This window comes from Oryctolagus cuniculus, chromosome 5 (genome assembly GCF_051225735.1).
Source record: "Oryctolagus cuniculus isolate XC-2025 breed Fujian yellow rabbit chromosome 5, ASM5122573v1, whole genome shotgun sequence".
Classification (NCBI taxonomy): Eukaryota; Metazoa; Chordata; class Mammalia; order Lagomorpha; family Leporidae; genus Oryctolagus; species Oryctolagus cuniculus.
The window spans coordinates 107908096-107929694 of NC_142871.1; the positions used below are offsets into that span (position 1 = coordinate 107908096).

At 36.0% G+C, this 21599-nt stretch overlaps 1 protein-coding gene across 1 annotated transcript in view; it reads left to right on the plus strand.

Annotated features, from left to right (window-relative positions):
* EYS (EGF-like photoreceptor maintenance factor) overlaps positions 1 to 21599 on the plus strand; it is a 1804868-nt gene that overhangs the window by 839445 nt on the left and 943824 nt on the right. Inside the window, 1 exon segment of the mRNA XM_089333540.1 lies at positions 8257 to 8369. Coding sequence (XP_089189666.1) covers positions 8257 to 8369 — 113 coding nt within the window.

The window sequence follows — 21599 nt, forward strand, 5'->3', positions numbered from 1 at the left end:
ACAAAATTTATATGATTATCTCAATAGAGGCAGAGAAATCTTTCAATAAAAAACAACACTCTTTCATTATGAAAACTCTAAGCAAACTGGGTATAGAAAGAGCATTCCCTAACACAATCAAGGCAATTTATGACAAACCCATGGCCAGTGACCTATTGTATGGGTAGAAATTGGAAGCATTCCCATTGAGATCCAGAACCAGTCAAGGATGCCCACTCTCACGATTGCTATTCAGTATAGTCCTAGAAATTTTAGCCAGAGTCATCAGGCCAGAAAAAGAAATCAAAAGGATTCAGATTAGAAAAGATGAAGTCAAACTATCCCTATTTGCAAATGATATGATTCTGTGTATAGGGGGCCCAAAAGACTCTACTGAGAGACTACTGGAACTCATAAAAGTATTTGGTAAAATAGCAGGATATAAAATCAATACACAAAAATCATTAGCCTTTTTATACACACAAAATGCCATGGCTGAGAAAAAAACCTTGAAATCAATCTCATTCACAATAGCTGAAGAAAACACAAAAACCTTGGTATAAATTTAACCAAGGATGTCAAAAATTTCTGATGGGAATTATAAAACATTCAAGAAAAAAATAGAAGATACAAAAAAATGGAAAAAAATCTTCCATATTTGTGGATTGGAAGAATCAATATCATCAAAATCTCCATACTTCTGAAAGCAATTTACAGATTCAATGTGATACCAATGAAAATATCAAGGACATTCTTCTCAGATACAGAAAAAAATGATAAATGATAAAAATACAGAAAAAAATGATAAAAAATCATATGGAAACACAGGAGAACCTGAGTAGCTAAAGTAATCTTATACAATATAAACAAAGCTGGATGCATTACAATACCAGATTCAAGACATACTATAGTTCAATTATAATCAAAATAACCTGTACTGGTATAAAAACAAATGGATAGACCAATGGACCAGAATAGAATGCCAGAAATCAACCTAATCATCTACAAGCAGCTTATGTTTGACAAAGGAGTTAAAATCAATCTCTGGAGCAAGGACAGTCTCTTCAACAAATGGTGCTGGGAAAACTGGATTTCCACATGCAGAAGTATGAAGCAAGATCCCTACTGTATACTTTACAAAAAAATCCACTCAAAATGAATTAAAGACCTAAATCTACAACCCAATACCATCAAATTTTTAGAGAACATTGGGGAAACCCTGCAGACATGGGCACAGGCAGAGTACTTAGAGAAGACCCCAGCGGCACAAGCAATCAAAGCCAAAATTCACAAATTGAGAAGCTTCTGTACTGAAAAAGAAACATTCAAGGAAGTGAAGAGGAAATTGACAGAATGGGAGAAATTATTTTTAAGCTATGCAACTAATAATGTTCATAATCAGAAAATATAAAGAGATCAAGAAACTCAACAGCAACAAAACAAACAACTCAATGAAAAAAATGGGCAAAATACTTAAACAGATATTTTTCAAAGAGGAAATCCAAAAGGGCGACATAGAATACTACACAGCAGCAAAAAAAAAAAAAAAAAAAAAAAAAAATGGAATCCATTCATTTGCAACAAAATGGATGAATCTGGAAAACATACTTGGTAGAATAAACCAGTCCCAAAGGGAAAAATATCGTGTGTTCTCTCTGACCTGTGATAACTAACAGAGAACCTAAAAGGCAATTTGTAGAAGTGAAATTGACACTTTGAGAAGTAATGACTTGAACACAGCCTTTGTCTTGACTGTTGAGGAATAGTTTTTTTTTTTTTTAATACTATTTGTTGAACACTTTAGTTAACATATAGTTAAACATATGTATGTAAAGTCAGTTGAAAATAGATATCAGTAAAAAATAACAGTGTGTATCAGAGAGGGAGGAGGAAGAGGGGTGAGAATATGCGTGGGAGGGTAGACAAGGTGGGAAGAATGACCATGTTCCTAAAGTTGTAATTCTGAAGTGTTTGAAGTTTGTAACTCTAAAGTTGTATAGTTCTGCATACATTCCTATGGACTTATTTCTAAGTGCGGTTTAAAAGTTGACATAGGGGCCGGCGCCACGGCTCAATAGGCTAATCCTCCGCCTTGCAACACTGGCACACCGGGTTCTAGTCCTGGTCGGGGCGCCAGATTCTGTCCCGGTTGCCCCTCTTCCAGGCCAGCTCTCTGCTGTGGCCAGGGAGTGCAGTGGAGGATGGCCCAATCCTTGGGCCCTGCACCCACATGGGAGACCAGGAGGAAGCACCTGGCTCCTGGCTTCGGATCAGCACAGTGCGCCGGTTGCAACAGCCATTGGAGGGTGAACCAATGGTAAAAGGAAGACTTTTCATTCTGACTCTCTCTCTCTCACTGTCCACTCTGCATATCAAAAAAAAAAAAAAAAAAAAGTTGACATAGGACCCCAAAACCCCTTAAACTGGGTGGTAAAAATACCAGCTTAAGTGTTAAAGTGATCATATAGTTAGGATTAAGTGGTAATAATAGAATTATAAAGAGTAAATGCTCCAACATGGAAGAAGTCCACACAGCAGACTCATAGAATGACAATCTCTTTACATAGCACTCTGACCTCAGAATCAGCCCTTAAGTCATCCTTATCTGATTGCAAAGCCCATGAGAGCATTTCAGGTATGGAAAGTCAAGACACCGTGGCAAAAAATGTCCTACATGGAGGACCTTGATGGATGAGACCCCAGTGGAAAGAAGTGGTCATCAAAGAAGGAGGTACTTTTTTTCTGAAGGGAGGAGAGAACTTCCACTCAGCTTATGACCTTGTCTAAATACTGATGGAGTTTGTGGATTTAAAAGGCTCCCATAGCCTAGGTATCTCATGTGAAGAGCCACAAATAGTCACTGACATCATACATAAGTGTTAATTGTTAAATTAACAAAAGGAGTCTCTGTGCACTAACTTCCCATGCAGGACCTTTGTTTTCAAAGAGTTGTGTTATCATTCTTGGTTGCTACTTTAACGTTAGTTAAATTTAAGAAAAAAAACAAGAAGTGAAATTGTCTACAAGATGCAATGTCTTTGAACAGCCCTTATCTCGACTGTTGAGGAACAGTTTTTCTTTTTCTTTACATGCAAATTGTTGAACTCTTTACTTAGTATATAGTGAGTGTTGGTCTTCAGTGTATAATGTTAATCAAAAATGGATCTTAGTGGAGAATAGGACTGGGAATGGGAGAGGGAGGAGGAGGAGGAGGGGTGGGAGAGTGAGTGCGAGGGCGCGTATGATGGGAAGAATCACTGTATTCCTAAAATTGTCTTTATGAAATGCATAAAGTTTGTATTCATTAAATTAAAGGTTTCTTTTGGAAAAAAAGAAGGGTATCTATGAACTCTATTGGACCTCTTAAAAATTAAAAAAAAACTATTTTTTAAAAAAAATAAAAAATAAATAAATTCATTCATCTGGTCCTCATTTCTTATCATCATCTTGTCCCACCTAGCTATTCATTTCACTTATTTCTGATTTTTTGATGAATATGATTGGCACTCCACATTCATTTCTGTCTATTTTAGTTTCCTGTACTGCAGAGGCAAAAAATATTGAAAAAGGAAACAAAGTAAAATAGAAATACATCCCTACTCCCTGACAGCAGAGTTTGTGAATATAATTATGCTCCATGACTAATAAACATACCTAAATCTAGTGGCTCTGAAGGACACCTTTCTGGATGTCTTAGCAATTTATTCTAATAAAGAAGGTCTTAGTGATATGTGGTGTTTTTGCTGCAGATCTCATCATGAAGTCACTGACTGTGTGTATTTAATGGTAGTCCTGGCAGAAGTGTCAATCAGACTGCAATTTGTGTTCAGTGGCTGGCTTCAGGGTGCGGAGAGACACAGGGTGTATAGTAGTTCCTTAATAATCCAGTTTCCCTGGATTGACACAATTGGTTGTTAGGCTCAGTCATCCTAATGGTGACCTTTATGTGTCTTCTTTTTAATCTGACTGAGGGAGTATCTCAAAGAATGTACTTGGAGTTGCTCCTATGGCCCTTGTTTCTCTGAACATTTAATTCTATTATTAAGGCCCTGTTTTGTTTAAATACCTACTGGTTTCTCTTCTTTATGCTGATCAGTGGCTAACTTATTTTCAAAATTTATTTTACTGTGGCCAGCACTGTGGCATAGCAGGGAAAGCTGCCACCTGCAATACCAGCATCCATATGGGTGCCAATTCAAGTCCCAGTTGCTCCAGTTCCAATCCGCCTCTCTGCTTATGGCCTGAGGAAAGCAGTGGAAGATGGCCCAAGTGCTTGTGCTCCTGCACCCACATGGGAGACCCAGAAGAAGCTCCTGGCTCCTGGCTTTAGATCATTCTAGCTCCAGCCATTTGGCCATTTGGGGAGGGAACCAGTGTATGGAAAACATTTCTTTCTGTCTCTCCCTCTCTGTTAGTAACTCTGCCTCTCACATAAATAAATTAATCTTTAAAAACTCAATTTTACTTATTTTATAGGCAGAGTTACACACACACACACACACAGAGAGAGAGAGAGAGAGAGAGAGAGAGAGAGAGAGAAGAAGAGATAGAGCCGGCGCCGCAGCTCAATAGGCTAATCCTCCACCTAGCAGCGCCGGCACACTGGGTTCTAGTCCCGGTCAGGGCGCCGGATTCTGTCCCGGTTGCCCCTCTTCCAGGCCAGCTCTCTGTTGTGGCCAGGGAGTGCAGTGGAGGATGGTCCAAGTGCTTGGGCCCTGTACCCCATGGGAGACCAGGAGAAGCACCTGGCTCCTGCCTTCGGATAGGCGCGGTGCGCCAGCCGTGGCGGCCATTGGAGGGTGAACCAACGGCAGAAGGAAGACCTTTCTCTCTGTCTCTCTCTCTCACTATCCACTCTGCCTGTCAAAAAAAAAAAAAAAAAAAAAAGAGAGACAGAAATAGAGATCATCCATCCATTGTTTCACTCCCCAAATGGTTACAACAGCCAGGTCTGGACCACACTGAACCCAGGAAGGAGGAGCTTCTTCTGGATCCCCCACAGGGGTGCAAAAGCCCAAATAAGTGTTTCATCCTCTGCTGTCTTTCCCAGGCCATTAGTAGGGAACCAGAAAGGGATAGTGGAGCAAGTTGAACTTGAACCAGCACCCATATAATTTGCCAGCATAGCAGGCAGTTGCTTTACCCACTATGTCACAATGCCTGCCCCTAACTTAGTTTCTCTTCTAGGTTGTGACTTTTGACCAAGCTTGACTGACTTTAGACAGGATTCCTTCTCACTATAGACCTCTGCCCTCTCCTTGTAACTCTGAACTTAAGAAAACTAACTGCAAGTTCTTTGTCTGTCCCTTTGAGATGTAGAACTTCTCCCAGTCTCGTCATTTTGGCAACTAAGAGGTATCATTCCCAATGACCTACAAGCATCAGACCTTTCAAGGGTAATTCAAAAGTAGGTAGTACCCCTCTCTCCAAGTTTCTGTCGGAGAGTAGGAGTCTAACTTCAATCAGACAGTTAGCAAGCCAGACAGCCTTACACAAACCTTGTTTGGTATTTTTCCCTTAGCTCACCTAAGTGTTGGAAAATCCTCCTATTCTGATTTATTTTAGTGGAATTGAATTCAATTTATCTCCCCTATTGCAAAAGTTTCTGTCTCCTATTATAATTAGTACAGTAGAATAGTGTCTTTCTTGTCTGTTTTTAAACAGTGCAATTTATTTTTCAATTTTGTCTTATCACTTAAAGTTCTACCATGTTCTTCATAGCATTAGAAATGAGAAAAACTGCCTTATTACAGTTGTTTAAAATGTAGACTGGAACATATTATCCATTCAAAAAATGCATTACAAGGGTAATCACTTGGCATTAAGACACTTCTTGTGATGTCTGCATCCCACATCAAAGTGCCTGGTTTTGAGTCCGTACTTTGTTCCCAATTCCGTCTTCCTGCTAATACACACCCCAGGATGCAGCAGGTGATGGCTCTAGTACTTGGGTCCCTTTTGTCAAGTGGGAGACTTGGTTGGAGTTCCAGGCTCCTGGCTTTGGCCTGGCCCAGCTCTGACTATTTCAGGCAAATGGAGAATAAACCAGCAGATGAAAGCTGTCTTTCTCTACCTCTCTCTCCTTCATTCCCATCTCTGTATCTTCACATTTCAAACAAGTAAGATAAAATTTAAAAATTATAAATATTATATAATAATATGTATTATATTATACATTGACTATATTGACTATGATAAACATATGTGTACCTACCATTTCCCTTGAGGGATAAAGTATCAGTAATAATTCTAGCTTCTTCTATATTCCTCCCAGAGTATATTCATATCCTGTCACCGTGAAATATCTTTTGTGATTTTTATATTCAACATTCTCTCTTAATTCCTCAGAGTTTTGCTATATTTGTATTTATCTATAGGCAGTGTTACTGAATTTTTTGTGTATTTGACTTTCATAAAAATAGTTTTCAGAATGCTAGTATTTCTTATTTTTATGCTCAACAGTATGTTTGTTAAATTCAACCATGTGAATGGTTATAATGGCATTTTATAAGTCCTGCAAAAGTATTTTCTCGGTGTCACCCTTTATGTATTTTGTACTTGCAATATGTACAGAATCATCTCAGCATATCAAAAGGTATTGGAAAGTAGAAAGAACCCTGGACAAAGATATGTTAAATTTAGTCTTTTGGCATCTACTTTGAATTTTGATCTCAACATTGCCAAGTATTTAAACTTGTGTCTTTATTTTCTTCTTATAATGCAATATTTTATTAAATGATTTCTTGGCATCCAGAATATTTATCTATTTCTCTTCTAATTTATCACAAAAGAACAATAGACCTACATTGTTAATTAGGAACAGAAATAGCAATTCTCACTAGCCATGGTGCAGATTAAATTCTGCTAAATATATAAAAGATAAAGAAAGAAATGTTAAAATGTTGTAATTATATAATAGGCATTGTCAGTGAGGTATGAGAGCTGCCCCTAAAGGCCTGTTGTCTTTAGGTAGAGTGGTTAACAAGGTGTTGTAGTATGTTACACATGTTAAGATTCACCAGAGATGCTTGTTTCATGGGAAAGTATCAGTGGTTTGTAAAAGCAACATTTCCTCAGCAGTGAAGAAAAGAGCTGTTCAAAATCATCACGCCGCAAAGTGTCAATTTCACACCTATAGATTACCTTTTAGGTACTCCATTAGTTACTACAACTCAGAGAGAACATATGGCATTTGTCTTTTTGGGGACTGGCTTATTTCATTAAGTATAAATGTTGCCAGCTGTGATGCAATGATGAAATGATTTTGAACAGTCCTTTCCTTGACTGTTGAGGAACAATGTTTTTGTTTGTTTGTTTTGTTTCTGCATACTATTTGTTGAACTCTACATAATGTAGGGTTAATCTTATGAGTATAAAGTTAACTGAAAATAGATCTTTGTAAAATATAAAAATGGGAATGAGAAAGGGAGGAGGAAGAAGGATGGGATTATGGGTGGGAGGAGATAGGGTGGGAAAATCACTATTTTCCCACATTTGTATATATGAAATGCATGAAGTTTATATTCCTGAAATAAAATTTAAAAATAAAGATAAAAATAATTCCAATTATGTACCAAGTAAACCATATCTGGGATGTTCTCTTGTATAGATTAGCAATATCAGCTGCTAGGTTGATTATAAAAATGGTGAAATGCTAGCAAAAGACAGAATACACAAACTAAAACTATATTTAAGCATGAAAATTAGATTATCATGATTAAAGAGAATTCTTATACTTGGTGGTCAAATGCTTAAGAAATACCAAATGTAAGGTACTGCAAGTATTGCGAGAAACATTGCATATCTAGATATCTGTAGTAGTTGCTTTACTTTGAATTCAAGATTTATATTAAAAGGAATTATGAAGTCTGTTTATTCCATTTCCATCCATGTATTTATTTTGAATAAAATAAGTAAAAATATTTGAATACATAATTTTGAATGGCACACAAGTAAAAGTTGAAACTTTATCCTACATTCACTTGGTTTCATTTATAAGTAGCTGCATGGTTTTATAGAAAATTATTTATCTTCTTTGAGTTTAATTTTCATGTGAACTAAATAGGTATAGTATTATAATTTTAAGGTAAAATATCAAAGATAAACCAAAATAATTTGTTATACCTAGTATAATTGTAGTCAACAGTAAGAGCCAATAAGTAAAAGTTGTTACAGTCATCAACATCATCATCATGACAGTCTTCATCATCATCGTCGTCATCATGGTCATCATTATCATCAAAAATTGAGTATCTGCTTTGTGACTTTGTTTAACAGGGTGGTCTGGACATCACTGTGAGAAAGAAGTATATGAATGCATTGACAACTCATGTACTGCAATATACAAAGATGAACCTGGCTCATCGTATTTCTACACATCAGAATCTGTGGTAATTTGTTGATTTTTTTCATTGTCTTTGAAATGCAATAAATAATAGAATATTGTATGGTAAAAAATAAAGTTAGATGAGTTAAGCTTGGTGCTTTCATTTTCTCTGTCTATACATGCTATACTTGTGTTTGCATCCCCTTATTCTGATTCATTCAACAACTGTACTCTCAGGCCTACTTTCAGGAGAAGAGCATTCTGACGAATTGATCTGTACTAAGTAACTTAATGTATTATCATTTAACATTTTAATATATTTGGGAGGAGGATGCCAGTAGAGGATTTACTTAATACTTCCAGGTGTTGGCAGTACTTTATTGCTCAAGGATATAGCACTACTTTCAGAGTTGGACTCTGAGTATTGTATGTCCAAGCAGAATAAATCTGCTTTCCCAGAAAATTTGAATTGGTTGGAACTTACATTAACACTAGAACAAACTTTTCTTGGTACAAATGTCTCTATTAAAACTTAGCTTTGACAACAATTCATTTTCTAAGCCACCTGCTGCACACAAATGCACATAAGAATAGTAAGGGAATACCAGTTGGCATTATTGTGCTATCACAAATTTTGATGTATTTCTTTGCAATCAATGATAAGCTACTCACAACCAAGATTAAGGCTAAGTAAGTAGAAAGGGGCATAAATTAGGTGATCCAATACAGGATTAACAAATCAAACTTAAAGGAAATGAGAGACTAGTCAATGTTTAAAAAGGATGCGTAGATGAGGATGGAGCTAGAAATTCTCAAACCTAGAAAATCAAAAAGAAAAACAACTAGCAGAGCTATCTGTAAGTGGGAAACAAACTGAACAGAAAATGTCCAATGCCTGTCACAAAACAAAGTAACCTGAGTAATCTGAGAAAGAAATTGTGGAAGGGCCTGTGCTTAAGTCAAGAGTTCTTCCTTTTTAAATGGTAATCCTAGGAGTAGCCTGTCCTGGAAGTATGCAGAGGAGCTAAAACAGAACTATTTTCCTTTCTCTGAGAATTCTTCAATTCTGATTTTGCCCAATGGGGAGAATTTTCTCTTAGTGATTCCAGTAGTATGGATTTCTGAGAAAGAATTCCATGTACTCTGAAACCTGTGTATGGAAGTTATTTGGTGCCAAGAAGTTAATTTTCTGGCCCCTCATATTACAACAATAATGACTTCCTCAAAGTGAAGTAGACAGGCATACAGGTTAAAATTGATTAGGTTTGTGAGCTGGAAGACCACACCTTCACCACGCCTCTGTGTGACCTCATGCCCCTACCTGCCAGACCTGAGTGCCCACCGGCCAATCAGGTTAATTAACCACTCCCCTTTGGAAGTGGATTAAAAGCCTGGGACCTGGTGTGTCTCCACCTTTCCTCCTTTTCCTCACCCTGACCTCTTGCCAGGAGGGGGCTGGCTGTAGCCCTGCACCTACAGGGCATGTGGCCTTCAGACCAACTGGCCTTATGCTTCCTGGCCTAGATGCTCTTCTACGTAGCTGGTTCCTGGTGCTCAGTATGGACCCAGATCTACCCCCCCTCTTAGATAAAGCTCTCACTCTCCTGTGCATCTTTTGCACTGAATAAAAGCTTAAAATATACCATGCTGCCTCGTTCATTTATGCCGGTATTCAGAATTCTTCTCTAAATATTAGGCAAGAACCCACTTGGGCATATTAATATTGGGGATTTATTAAAGAGCATATGGTGATATCATATGACACCCCAAATTCCGATAGCATATATTCTGGGGAACTTGAAGGGGCCACATTTCGTATATATATTAGGGGGCCAAATTCCGATATCAAAAGAGTCAGTAGAAAGGAAATGAAGACTGAGATATCTCCTTTATTTAATATAGTCTACCAGATAGATCCTGATGCATGGAAATCTAAATGACTTAGAAAATAAAAGCCCTGTGCATGCTTTTATTTTATATGATTACCATTTCATATGGATGATATGTTTTATAAATACAAATAATTTAATACCCAAATCCCTAAAATTATTTTAAATGGTTAATACAGTTTCACATTTCATTCAATATTTGAAATATGAATCTATTAATGCTGGATTTCTTTTTTAACAAAAAATCATATCTGGAGGATAAATATTTATTTGTATATGTTGAAAATGTAAGTATCTTAAAAATAGCTTTATAAAACTACAAATGCACTATTTAGGAAGGGGCTTTACAGATTTAATATACTTAGAGAGGTATTTACTGAATTATTTAAACTGCATAATCTTATAATCACTCTCTTAAGTACTGAAAACAAAAAAAAAGCTTTCTATAGTAGTGATAATATCTAGGAAACTGCAAAGAGGTAAGGTGGATTCAACTTTGTTAACACATTAGCTATGTTCTAAAATGAGTAGATAAAAGAGGAAACGTTTCATTAAAAAATTCAGCACTGAAATGTTTTACATACCAGTGTTATAGCATTACATAGAGAATTTCAATTAAATCTTAAATTTCCAACTTGGAAAACAGTATGTAAATTATTAATACAAATAGAATGCAAAGTATTGTACTGACATATAAGAAAATCAAAGAAAATTTTCAAAATATGAATCATTTCAAAGTCTGTTAGTATCAAGTTAAACTTACAAATACTGAAATAAAATTATGTATGACAAATATGCTTTGAAAACCAACATGACAAATGCATAAAATTGTTGGAAATTTGTCTTTTAAACTCTTTTTATCCCTATCCCCCTAATCTTGAATATAATTGGGATATTAAAAAATCACAACTATGGGGAATGTTCAATTTCACTAGTATCCTGCCTGCATATTTATAAAATGTACGCCACTCACAGAAAGATATAGAAGCTGAGACATGAAACAGAAAGATTAGAATAAGAGTACAATGATTTGCATTAGGAACAAGAGTAAAGTGCAAGTAGAGTAGACTAGCATCAATAATGGGCAAAGTGAAGGGCTGACACTCAAAGAAGTAATCCTTAATTTTAGCACTAGAATACAAGGGAGGAGATTGAACATTGTATCAGTTGTCGCATTCTGGTGTAACACTGCTTATTTCAATGTCTACTGCGGTAGAATGTGAGCCCTAGAAGGGCAGTGATGACACTGGACTTTGTTGTGTTCCTAAGAGCACAGCGCACAAAACATGTATTGTGGTTTTGGTCATCATTGTTGAAGCTGGTTTAGTAGAGCTCTCAGCATATTCATCATAGTTGTTTAAAATCCCATTTTAGGAAAGTGCAACATATCTGCCACAGCTGAATCAGATTTTGATGCTTGTACTGTTTGTTCAAATTGATTTTTGTTGTTGGCTTTTAGTATGCCTTATAATTTTATATTTAAATCTGAAAAAGAAACTGGGATAAAGAATCCTCTGGCTAAGAGTTAGCCTGGCTAAGAGTTAGCTCTTTGCTGTAGCTATAGGTGTCAGATACTAAAATTCCCCTTTATTCATATTTTATATCCTCCAATGTCTTTATGTTTTGTTTTAGAATTCTTGAATTAAGGTCTGAGATGTGCAGTTCTTCAGTAGTAATTCTTTGAAATTATAAATGAGACCTGTTTAAATAAATATCCATAGTAGAGTGGGTGGGGTGGGGTGGAGGAAGATTTCAGTAGTCCCAATCATTTAATGAGCCTTTGCCTCTGGTCTGTGAATTCCCTTTGTGCTTTTCAGCACCCTTTCCCTTTCATGGAGACAGCAAAGCTATTAGGGTCTGGAGTTAGGAATTTCTCCTCCTGGTGTGCCAACAAGGATATGGTGAAGTGGTTTCCCTTGAGGACAGGGCTTGTTAAGAATAGAATGTTCTTAACATACACATGGTCCTATGTCTTATGATGCTTTCACTTCAGATTTTTCAAGTTTATGCTGGTGAGAGAATAATATGCATTCGATGGAGATTTTACTTGGCATTTTTAATTTTGATCTTCTCCTGGCCTGGTGACATATGGTACAATACAGTCTTTTAATGGTGGACAGTCCCAGTGAGCACAGCTCCTTGTCCACCCACAAGCACAAGAGTAAACAAACATCCTGTACATTGCACTGTGTTGCTAGGATGTTGGGTAGGTTAGGTGTAGCTAATGCATTTCAACTTCGGATATTTTCAATTTGTGATGGGTTTATCCAGATGTAAACCCACTGCAAGGCAAGGAGCATCTGCATTTCAAAGCAGCTGCTCTCTTTCCCTTGCTGGAAGCAAGCACAAGGGTATTTTTCTTCAGGCTTCACTGTGAGAATCTGGCAAAACTCCTAAAGGTAAAAATTCATGAAGGTGTAGGAGATCACCAAGATGGAGCCCCCTGGAGATTTAATTCTCAAGCTTACTCACACTGAGCTTCCAGCATTGCATCAATTATATTTGGTTTTCCTACAATGGTACTGGCTCCAGCTACAGCGTAAGTTTATTCCTGAACTTTTGCTCTGCTAAACTATGATTCTCTGTATCTGCCTGATAGTCTCTTCAGTGTTTACAACAGCCGTTTTCCCTGTGATTGCAATTCTCTGAAAGACCCATGAAGTATGTTATCTTTCAGTTTGTTCAACCTTCTTTTTATCGATAAGAGCGATGACTTCCAAATTTCTTAAATGCTAAATAAGAACACAGAAATGTCATGGTTGTTTTAAAAATGAAATAATTGGGTTGGGCATTGTGTTGCAGAAGAGTAAGCCCCCATTTGGGAGACCCCTATCCTACAGTGAAGTGTTTGGGGATTGGTATTGCCTCTGACTCCGATATAGCTTCCTATGAATGATCCTTAGCAGGCCTCAGATGATGGTCCAAATACTTGGATCCCTGCCACTTACGTGGGAGATCCAGATGGAATTCTTAGCTCCTGGCTTCAGATGGCCCAGCTGTTACTGTTGTAGGCTATTGAGGGAAAAAACCAATGGAAAGAAAATTTCTCTTTCTCTATATCTCCGTTTCTTTCTGTTCTTCTGCCTTTCAAATAAATAAATAAGTAAATGTTTTTAAAAAACAGAAAGAATTTTGTTTATATTTAATAAAAATATATATGAATTTTCTTTCATTTATGGTTTTTAATCTGGCTTTTATAAATAGATTTATTTATTTATATGAGACTTTTCAAATATCTCACTTTGGATAGTTCTATTTTTCCAATGCACCTAGAATTCCCCATGAAATTTTTTAAAGCGATTAATTTGGCTAACAATTAGATATTCCATTTTAATAGGGAATCAGAAATTATAAATATCTTACATATGTGTTCCACCTGATACAGTAACAAATGAAATCCTATAAACCATTACAATGACTGAAATTGTTGGAAATATGCAAGCATTAGAGTCTGACTTAACATGAAACAACAGAACATTATGCAAACTATTAAGCCTTGTGGTAGCAATTTATGTTAACCTGAACTTTGCTCTAACTCTAACATCCTTCAAAAAAATGTTTTCTTTCCATATTACTTTTGTTTAAGCTATTTTATAAGTGCTTGCTAATTAGAATGTCATACAATAGTGTTAATTCAGCTACATGCTTACAGGATTAGAGAAGATTAGTATTACTACAATTATTTTTGGTTTTATGGTGAAGAATAATTTGGGAAGCAAATAGCCCCTGCTGAGTAGAGAGATTGAGAGCTTTCTTCTTTATTTCTGAGAATTAATTTTTGGAAGGTAACATGAAAGACTTGAACTCTCAGGTTTTTCTTAATATTTGAAGCTCTGACAATTTCTGACAAGCTGATAATTAATGTAGATTATTCTTTTTAGCAGATCCAATTGCTAAAGTGAATCAAAACAAGGTGAATGTACTTGCATGATTCTGAATTCAAACGCTCTGTGAAAGAATTTAAGTGGCGGAACAAAATTTATCAACTGTCCTATACTTGATAAAAAATTGAAGAAAAAAAATCATCCTTTTCTTAATGTGATCAGAATTGCTCATTTCTTCCTCAGTAAATGAATTTCTACCAAGCAAGATTGATCCATATATTAACCCATGGCTACCAATGGTTCAGGCTTATTGCATTTTGCAAATAATAGCAGTCAATAGAGTGTTGATTGCATTCAAAAACTAAAACGCAGATATTTAAATACTACAAGAGCTATAGTTATATTAAACAAAAATGAAAAATAGAATGATTTTATGAACAAGAAAAACTGATCTGAGTTCTAGGTAGTTTACAGCCAATAATTTTGAATGCCATCTTCAAAATAAATCTCGAAAGTAAGATACTGAATAGCAAAATAGACTATTGAATTTGGTGTTCATGTGTGGTTCCTGTGTTTGTTTCCTTGTGACATACAATCAATATTACTAATAAATATTTACTAAATATTTATGATGTTCAATATACTATGAACCACCCTATTAAATAATTAATGGCTATTGTCCCTAGAAAATAAGTAAGCGAAGTTACAATTCTTAGACAATATTCATATTTCCTTCTTAAATATAATTTTTGGTTTTAACATTTATTTTTGTTGGAGTTCAATTTGCTGATATAAATTACTAAAAGCATATCCACTGAACATTCACAATAACAAACTATTTGAAAAATTTATGAAGAAATACATGAACACACTCCATTCTTAAATTAGGGAAAAAGGAGAGACTTAAGAAAACAAAGCACTAATGATCCTTTTAATGTGTAATCTGAGTTTTTTTTTTTGATATGTATATTGAGCACTACTCTGTGCAGATCCTGAAAATAACATAAAAAATAATTAGTATTATCTTTTCATTCAAATAAACCATTTAGCTACAGAAGAGACAATGATATATTGGAAAATAAGTCAGTAATGTGTTAAAAATGCAGGAAAATCTATGATGAGGATATGAAAGATATTAAATAGAACACTGTGGTAGTAATATTAAATATAATGCAATAGGGTAGTTGGCAAACCCTGAGTAAACAGTCATTAGGAGAATGTTCTCAAGGGAGGAAAGATTACTTAGGACTTCTTCCTAAGGATTAGGAAGGATTCTTTGAAAGTGCTAAAAGTTAATTTGTACCTCATTGTATAAACCTACCCTGAGGGATTGCTCAAAACTGCTCATGAGAATGTAAAAATGCAATACTCACTAGGAAAGACAAAAAACGTTTGATCGGTTCTTAGGAATAGTTTCACCATGAACAATGGGGACATGTGTTCTAAACACCCCTGAGCAACATAGGGACAATATTCTGCAGTGCAACCCAAGGAATGTGATGGTTTTGGAAGAGACAACAGTGTAACCTGGAATGAAATCATACATCTTGACAATGTAAGGAGGAAGTTTTCTGTATTAAATAAATATAATTTATAATGGGAAAATGTAATTTTTTGTTTTTAAGAGTATAGTAGTTAAACTAAATTATATAATAATTTGTGGCACAGCTATTATGCTTAATCTAAATGTCTTAAAACATTAGTTTTAATTGGTAAACTGACTATAGTAGAATTGAGACTAGCCATGCCCCATAAACCTAATTAATTAGATGTTAACAGCAAGGATTGTCCAACACTCCTTTTTATGTATCTGGGTTTTGCTTAAATCTGACTGCATAAGAGTTTATTTTTATTTATTTATTTATTTTTTGCTAGAACCTGGAATAAACTTTATGTTGTGAATTGATTCAAAGGAGAATGGGATTAATATTTTAGATCTCAATTAGAATGAAATCTCCTGAGCCCACCTCCTCACCTGTAGCAAGAGGGGTATGGATGATTAGAAAGCTTAGCCATAACAAAGTCCACTGGGGAGCTGGACACAGAATCTTAAACACCCAAATTTATAGATCAATATTCTTTCCTCCACATTGTATCTGTTACTTGTTTATTATGAAGATAGACTTCTATATTTAATATTGGCAGGAATATCAGTAGAACATATTATTGGGCTACTCTCCAAAATAATGCTAGATGGTGGAAATCAAAATTCTATCCAAAATCCCAAAACTTTGCCTTGATCTGCAAGGCTTTGTACAGTTTAACTCTTCCTGAGTGCTTCTCTAGCCTTTTTCCAGCATGCCTTCTCCCAACCCTCCAAGCTTAAGTTCCCTATTTAGACTTTGCTATTCTAATTTATCCTGATTGTGTATCCTTCCACATGCTTAACTCTTGTCTACGAAGATCCTCAATTTTTTTTTTTTTTTTTTTTTTGGTCTACTCTAAATTTTTCTAATTATCTCTCAGGTTTTGCCAAATATTTCTCTCTTCCAGGGAAACTTTTTAAGATCTTACAATATATGCTTACGTAAGTTTGTTTTTTAAAGATTTATTTATTTATTTGAAAGTCAGAGTAACACAGAGAAAGAGGAAAGGCAGAGAGAGAGAGAGAGAGAGAGAGAGAGAGAGAGAGAGAGGGGTTTTCCATCTGATGGTTAGATCCCCAATTGGCTGCAATGGCTGAAGCCAAGAGCTTCTTCCGGGTCTCCCAGGTGGGTGCAGGGGCCCAAGGACTTGAGGCATCTTCTACTGCTATCCCAGGCCATAGCAGAGAGCTGGATCAGAAGTGGAGCAGCTGGGACTCAAACCGGTGCCCATATGGATGCTGGTGCTTCAGGGCAGGGTGTTAACCCACTGCACCACAGCACTAGTCCCTGCTTAGGTAACTCTTTAACAGAATCAATTTTTTGGTTAGTTTTAGTTTCTCAGAAAGATGCAACAGAAAGTATAAAATGTTATTATATGTGGTATGTTCAAAATGTTCACAGAAAATATGTATTATGAGAAAACTATGCATGGATTTAAAAAATTGTACAAAAATAAATTTATATTTTAATTCAATTACCATAAACTTTTTTTTTATTTTTTTATTTTTTGACAGGCAGAGTGGACAGTGAGAGAGAGAGACAGAGAGAAAGGTCTTCCTTTGCCGTTGGTTCACCCTCCAATGGCCGCCGCGGCTGGCGCGCTGTGGCCGGCGCACCGAGCGGATCCGATGGCAGGAGCCAGATACTTATCCTGGTCTCCCATGGGGTGCAGGGTCCAAGGACCAGGGCCATCCTCCACTGCACTCCCTGGCCACAGCAGAGAGCTGGCCTGGAAGAGGGGCAACCGGGACAGAATCCGGTGCCCTGACCGGGACTAGAACCCGGTGTGCCGGTGCCGCAAGGCGGAGGATTAGCCTATTGAGCCGCATGGCCGGCTCTCCCATAAACTTTTAAACATGCTATCTATCTATTTATTTATTTGAATAGCAGAACAAAAGAGAGAGAGCCTTATCAATCCATCCTGCTCCACTAACTTGTCAACCATGGATCGTTTTATGTCTACATGGTTTTGCCTTTTCCAATATGTCATATAGTTGGAATCATACAGTATGCAAGCTTCTTAGATGGTTTATTTTACTTTATGATATAAACTTGACATTCTTTTATGTCTCCTCATGGCCTAAGAGTTCATTTATTTTTAGAGCTGAATGATATGCCATTATCTGTATGTACTATAATTTATTCACTCATTCATTTACTGAGTACATCTTGGTTGTTTGCTCATTTGGGCAGCCATGAATAAAGCTATTCTCTGCAGATTTTTAGTAAACATAAGTTTCTATTTTAATTGCATAAAACACCTTGAAATGCACTTCTTGCATCATATGGTAAAAGTATGTTTATTGGCATAAGAAAGTACCAGGGCCGGCGCTGTGGCGCAGTAGATTAATCCTCGGCCGGCATCCCATTGGGCGCCAGTTCAAGTCCCGGCTGCTCCTTTTCCCATCCAGCTCTCTGCTATGGCCTGGGAAAGCAGTAGAAGATGGCCCAAGTCCTCAGGTTCCTGCACCCTCGTGGGAGACTGAGAGGAATCTCCTGGCTCCTGGCTTCAGATCAGTGCAGCTCCGGCCATTGTGGCCATTTGGAGAGTGAACCAGCAGATGGAAGACCTTTCTTTCTGTCTCTCCCTCTCATTATCTGTAACTCTACCTCTGAAATAAATAAATAAAATCTTAAAAAAAAGAAAGTACCAAACTATCCTCCATATATATCTATATATCTATATCTATACACCTATATCTATATCTATATATATCCTCCCATATATCCTCCCTAAGTGTCTATACCATTCTGTATTACTACAAGTAATTAGGTAGCACATTATAATTTTCCTTCATTGCAATTGCTAAAACTTTAATCTCTCAGTTATTTATATGGCTGTAGTTTGCTATTTGTCCATCCTTTCTTTTCTCCTCTCTCCTTTCCTTTTCAATAATTCATGTAAGTTCAGGAACTGTACAAATGTTATTTTCTTCTATTCTCCAGGTAAATGTCACATAGTAGATTGTAAGTAAATCTATTTTATCAAATTAACTAAAACAAGGATGAGTCCTAATTATCTTGGTGTCAATTACAAAAAAAAAAAAAAAAACCTGAAAAGTTTTATGAAGCAGGCTGATGTTACAATGCCAAGCATCACTGAAGAGATAATGAGTTCTTTTCTCCAATAATAGTTAGAATGATCTAAATTTTCACTAAAGCCAAAAAAATTCCACTAAAGTTAGTTACCATTTTTGATGCATTAACTGTTTTCCATGCTAAGTGCTTTGGGTGCATTATCTCATTTCATTTTGAAAATAGATTTGTGAGATGAGGAAACAGACTCAAAGAGGTTGGGACATTATACATATACAATAAGTGTTGGAGTTATGTTTGTCCAGTTAACCAAATGCCATGTACATACTCACCATGACAGAAAGGTTTTCTTCTGCAACCAATTACAGTTTGACATTTCCCCTCTGAGCTATACTCAAATTTCTATGATAAGCTTACAGTTCATTAAAAAAGGTTTTAACACTTATAATTTGATGTGGTTTGAGGGACTGTGCCTCCTCCCATTCACATCTGTATGTTGAAACCATGACCCCGAGGCAATGGTATTAGAAGGCAGGAACCTTTGGAAAAGTGAGGTCACTGGGATGGAGTACTCAGGATTAGAATTGGTGCCTTTATAGGAGATGCCAGAGAGCTGGCCACTCCCTTCCACCACATGAAGACAGAGCTAGAAGGCGGTATATGGGAACGTGAGTCCTCACCAGACCTGGACCTGATAGCATATCCATCTTGTGTTTCCCCTAGTCTGCTGAACTGTGATTATAATCTATTGTTTATAATTCTGTCAGTTTATGGTATTTTTGTTATAGGAACCTGAACAGACTCAGACATATTCCTATAAAATTAGCTTACATTTTATACCAAAATTTCTTGTTTCATATGGTTCTTACACTATAATGAATGAGATTGTGTATTTTATACCTGCTAATTTATTCCATAAATAATTAATCTAACTAGCAGTAGGAAGAAATATGATAATATACACCTATTGTGTTTTTGATGATAGAAACCATTATCTATTTGTCTGCTTTCCCTGGCATTGCCACTGAGAAATGTAGGATTTTACTTCTTTCCTTATAGTCTGTTTTTTTTTTTTTTTAAATTCATATCCAGTGCACCTGTTTTAAAGTTTTGCTCTCTCTTAATTAAAAATAAATGAAACTAAGAAAAGAGTCAATGTTTAGAGAGACATAGGACCTGTTGATGGATGCTCTCCATAGAGTTCAGGAGTACTGATGTACAGTGTAGAATATTTTGCATGTGGCACTTAATTTATTTTGGGTGTAAGGGTGTAAGGTGTCCTTGTATCATAGTGATGTTTCTGTATTATTGTGTGTAATTGTTTTCATGCCATTTGCACTGGCATTTCTCAAGTAAGATGAAGGTTATGTGCATATTCCCAGAGTTTGAAGATCAGGTTGAAAGGCATTCTAACTAAAGCCTAACGTATTTGAATCTGAAGGGAGAAAGATCAAATGTATTGTCACAGTATGTTACAGATAATGAGATGGGCTTAATAGTTTTCAGAAGACATTATGATTAATGACTTAAAATGAGGATGCAAATTTTGTGTTAAGTGGTATACGTGCTAATGAAAAAATGAATGATCAGCATACAGATGGATCACTGATTTGTGCCATGCACAAGACTGTAGCTATTTTGGTTTGTATATATCAGCCCGTGGAGAAAGCAACAAATAAATGATAGGATGTAGAAATAATGTGTGTTGTTACATACATACACAAGAGGATATGGTTGTACAAAAAAAGTATGAAGCTCAATTTTATTTGCTTGCATTGGCTAAAGAAATAGTTCCAATAGGATAATAAGCCTGGATGACAAGTATGGTAAGTAAAATCAGATAGATATATATACAGATATAGATATACATATACATATACATATTGCGCAAAGGAAAACAGGTAAACAAGATTTTAAGTTTTTTTCAAGGAATAGGAATAAAAGGATATGTGTGCCTGTGGCTTTGTGTGCAAAACTAAAACCACCTTTTATGATACATATTTTTTAGAATTCAATATGTGTATATTACTGGACTTGGACCAACAGAGTTATTTTTGATGTGTTTTGTATTATCTTAAGGAACTTTTATCTTTTAAAGATAAGACATCCATATAAACCTATGGGTATAATACAGGGAAGAAAAGTGGCCTAAAATGTAAATAGTTAAGAAATGTAGCAATTCAGAGAATGAAGACATTATTTGCACTGTAGGATTGGAAAGGAATAAAAAAATAAGTGTCTTTTCTTGTTGGAAATTAGCTGAATATTTATGACTGGAGAAAACTTCCCCTAAATGGTATACATAGGATTTGGTAGTAAGAAAAACAAAAGTTTAACCATCTGTCAGCTTTCAAATAACAGTTGGGGAATTCTGAGTGTTCACCTTGGTAAGTCATTATTTTATAAATTCATCTATGCTACCAGTAACAATAGATGAGCTTAGAATAATGAACTTCTGAGATGTTTTTGTGCATTTGTTTAATTTTTAAAAATAATTTATAAAAAGTACATATTTATTCTACATTTCTTTATGGTAAAAACATCCAAAATTCCTATCCTCTATATTTTATAAAGGAATATATGGCAAATTAGCATTATTTTCACCCTACTGTCAATAAAATCCAAGAATTTCTTAGCCCTCTGTAGTTATAATCAAGTTCTCATCAACCTTTCTCAATTCCTCCTTCTCCATTCCACTCCTCAGCCTCTTACAACCAGATTTATATTTTTAACTTCTATGAGATCACTTAATTTTAGAGACTACATACAGCTGAGATCATGTGATATTTGTATTTCTTTTTTTTTTAATTGTTTGAATAGCAGAGATACATGGTGTAGAGTTTTTGTCCTTCCACTTGTTTACTCCCCAGGTAGCTGCGACAGTGGGGGCTGGCTGATCCCAAGCCAGGGGCCAGACACTTCATCTGGGTCTCCCACATAGGTGAAGAGGCCCAAATAT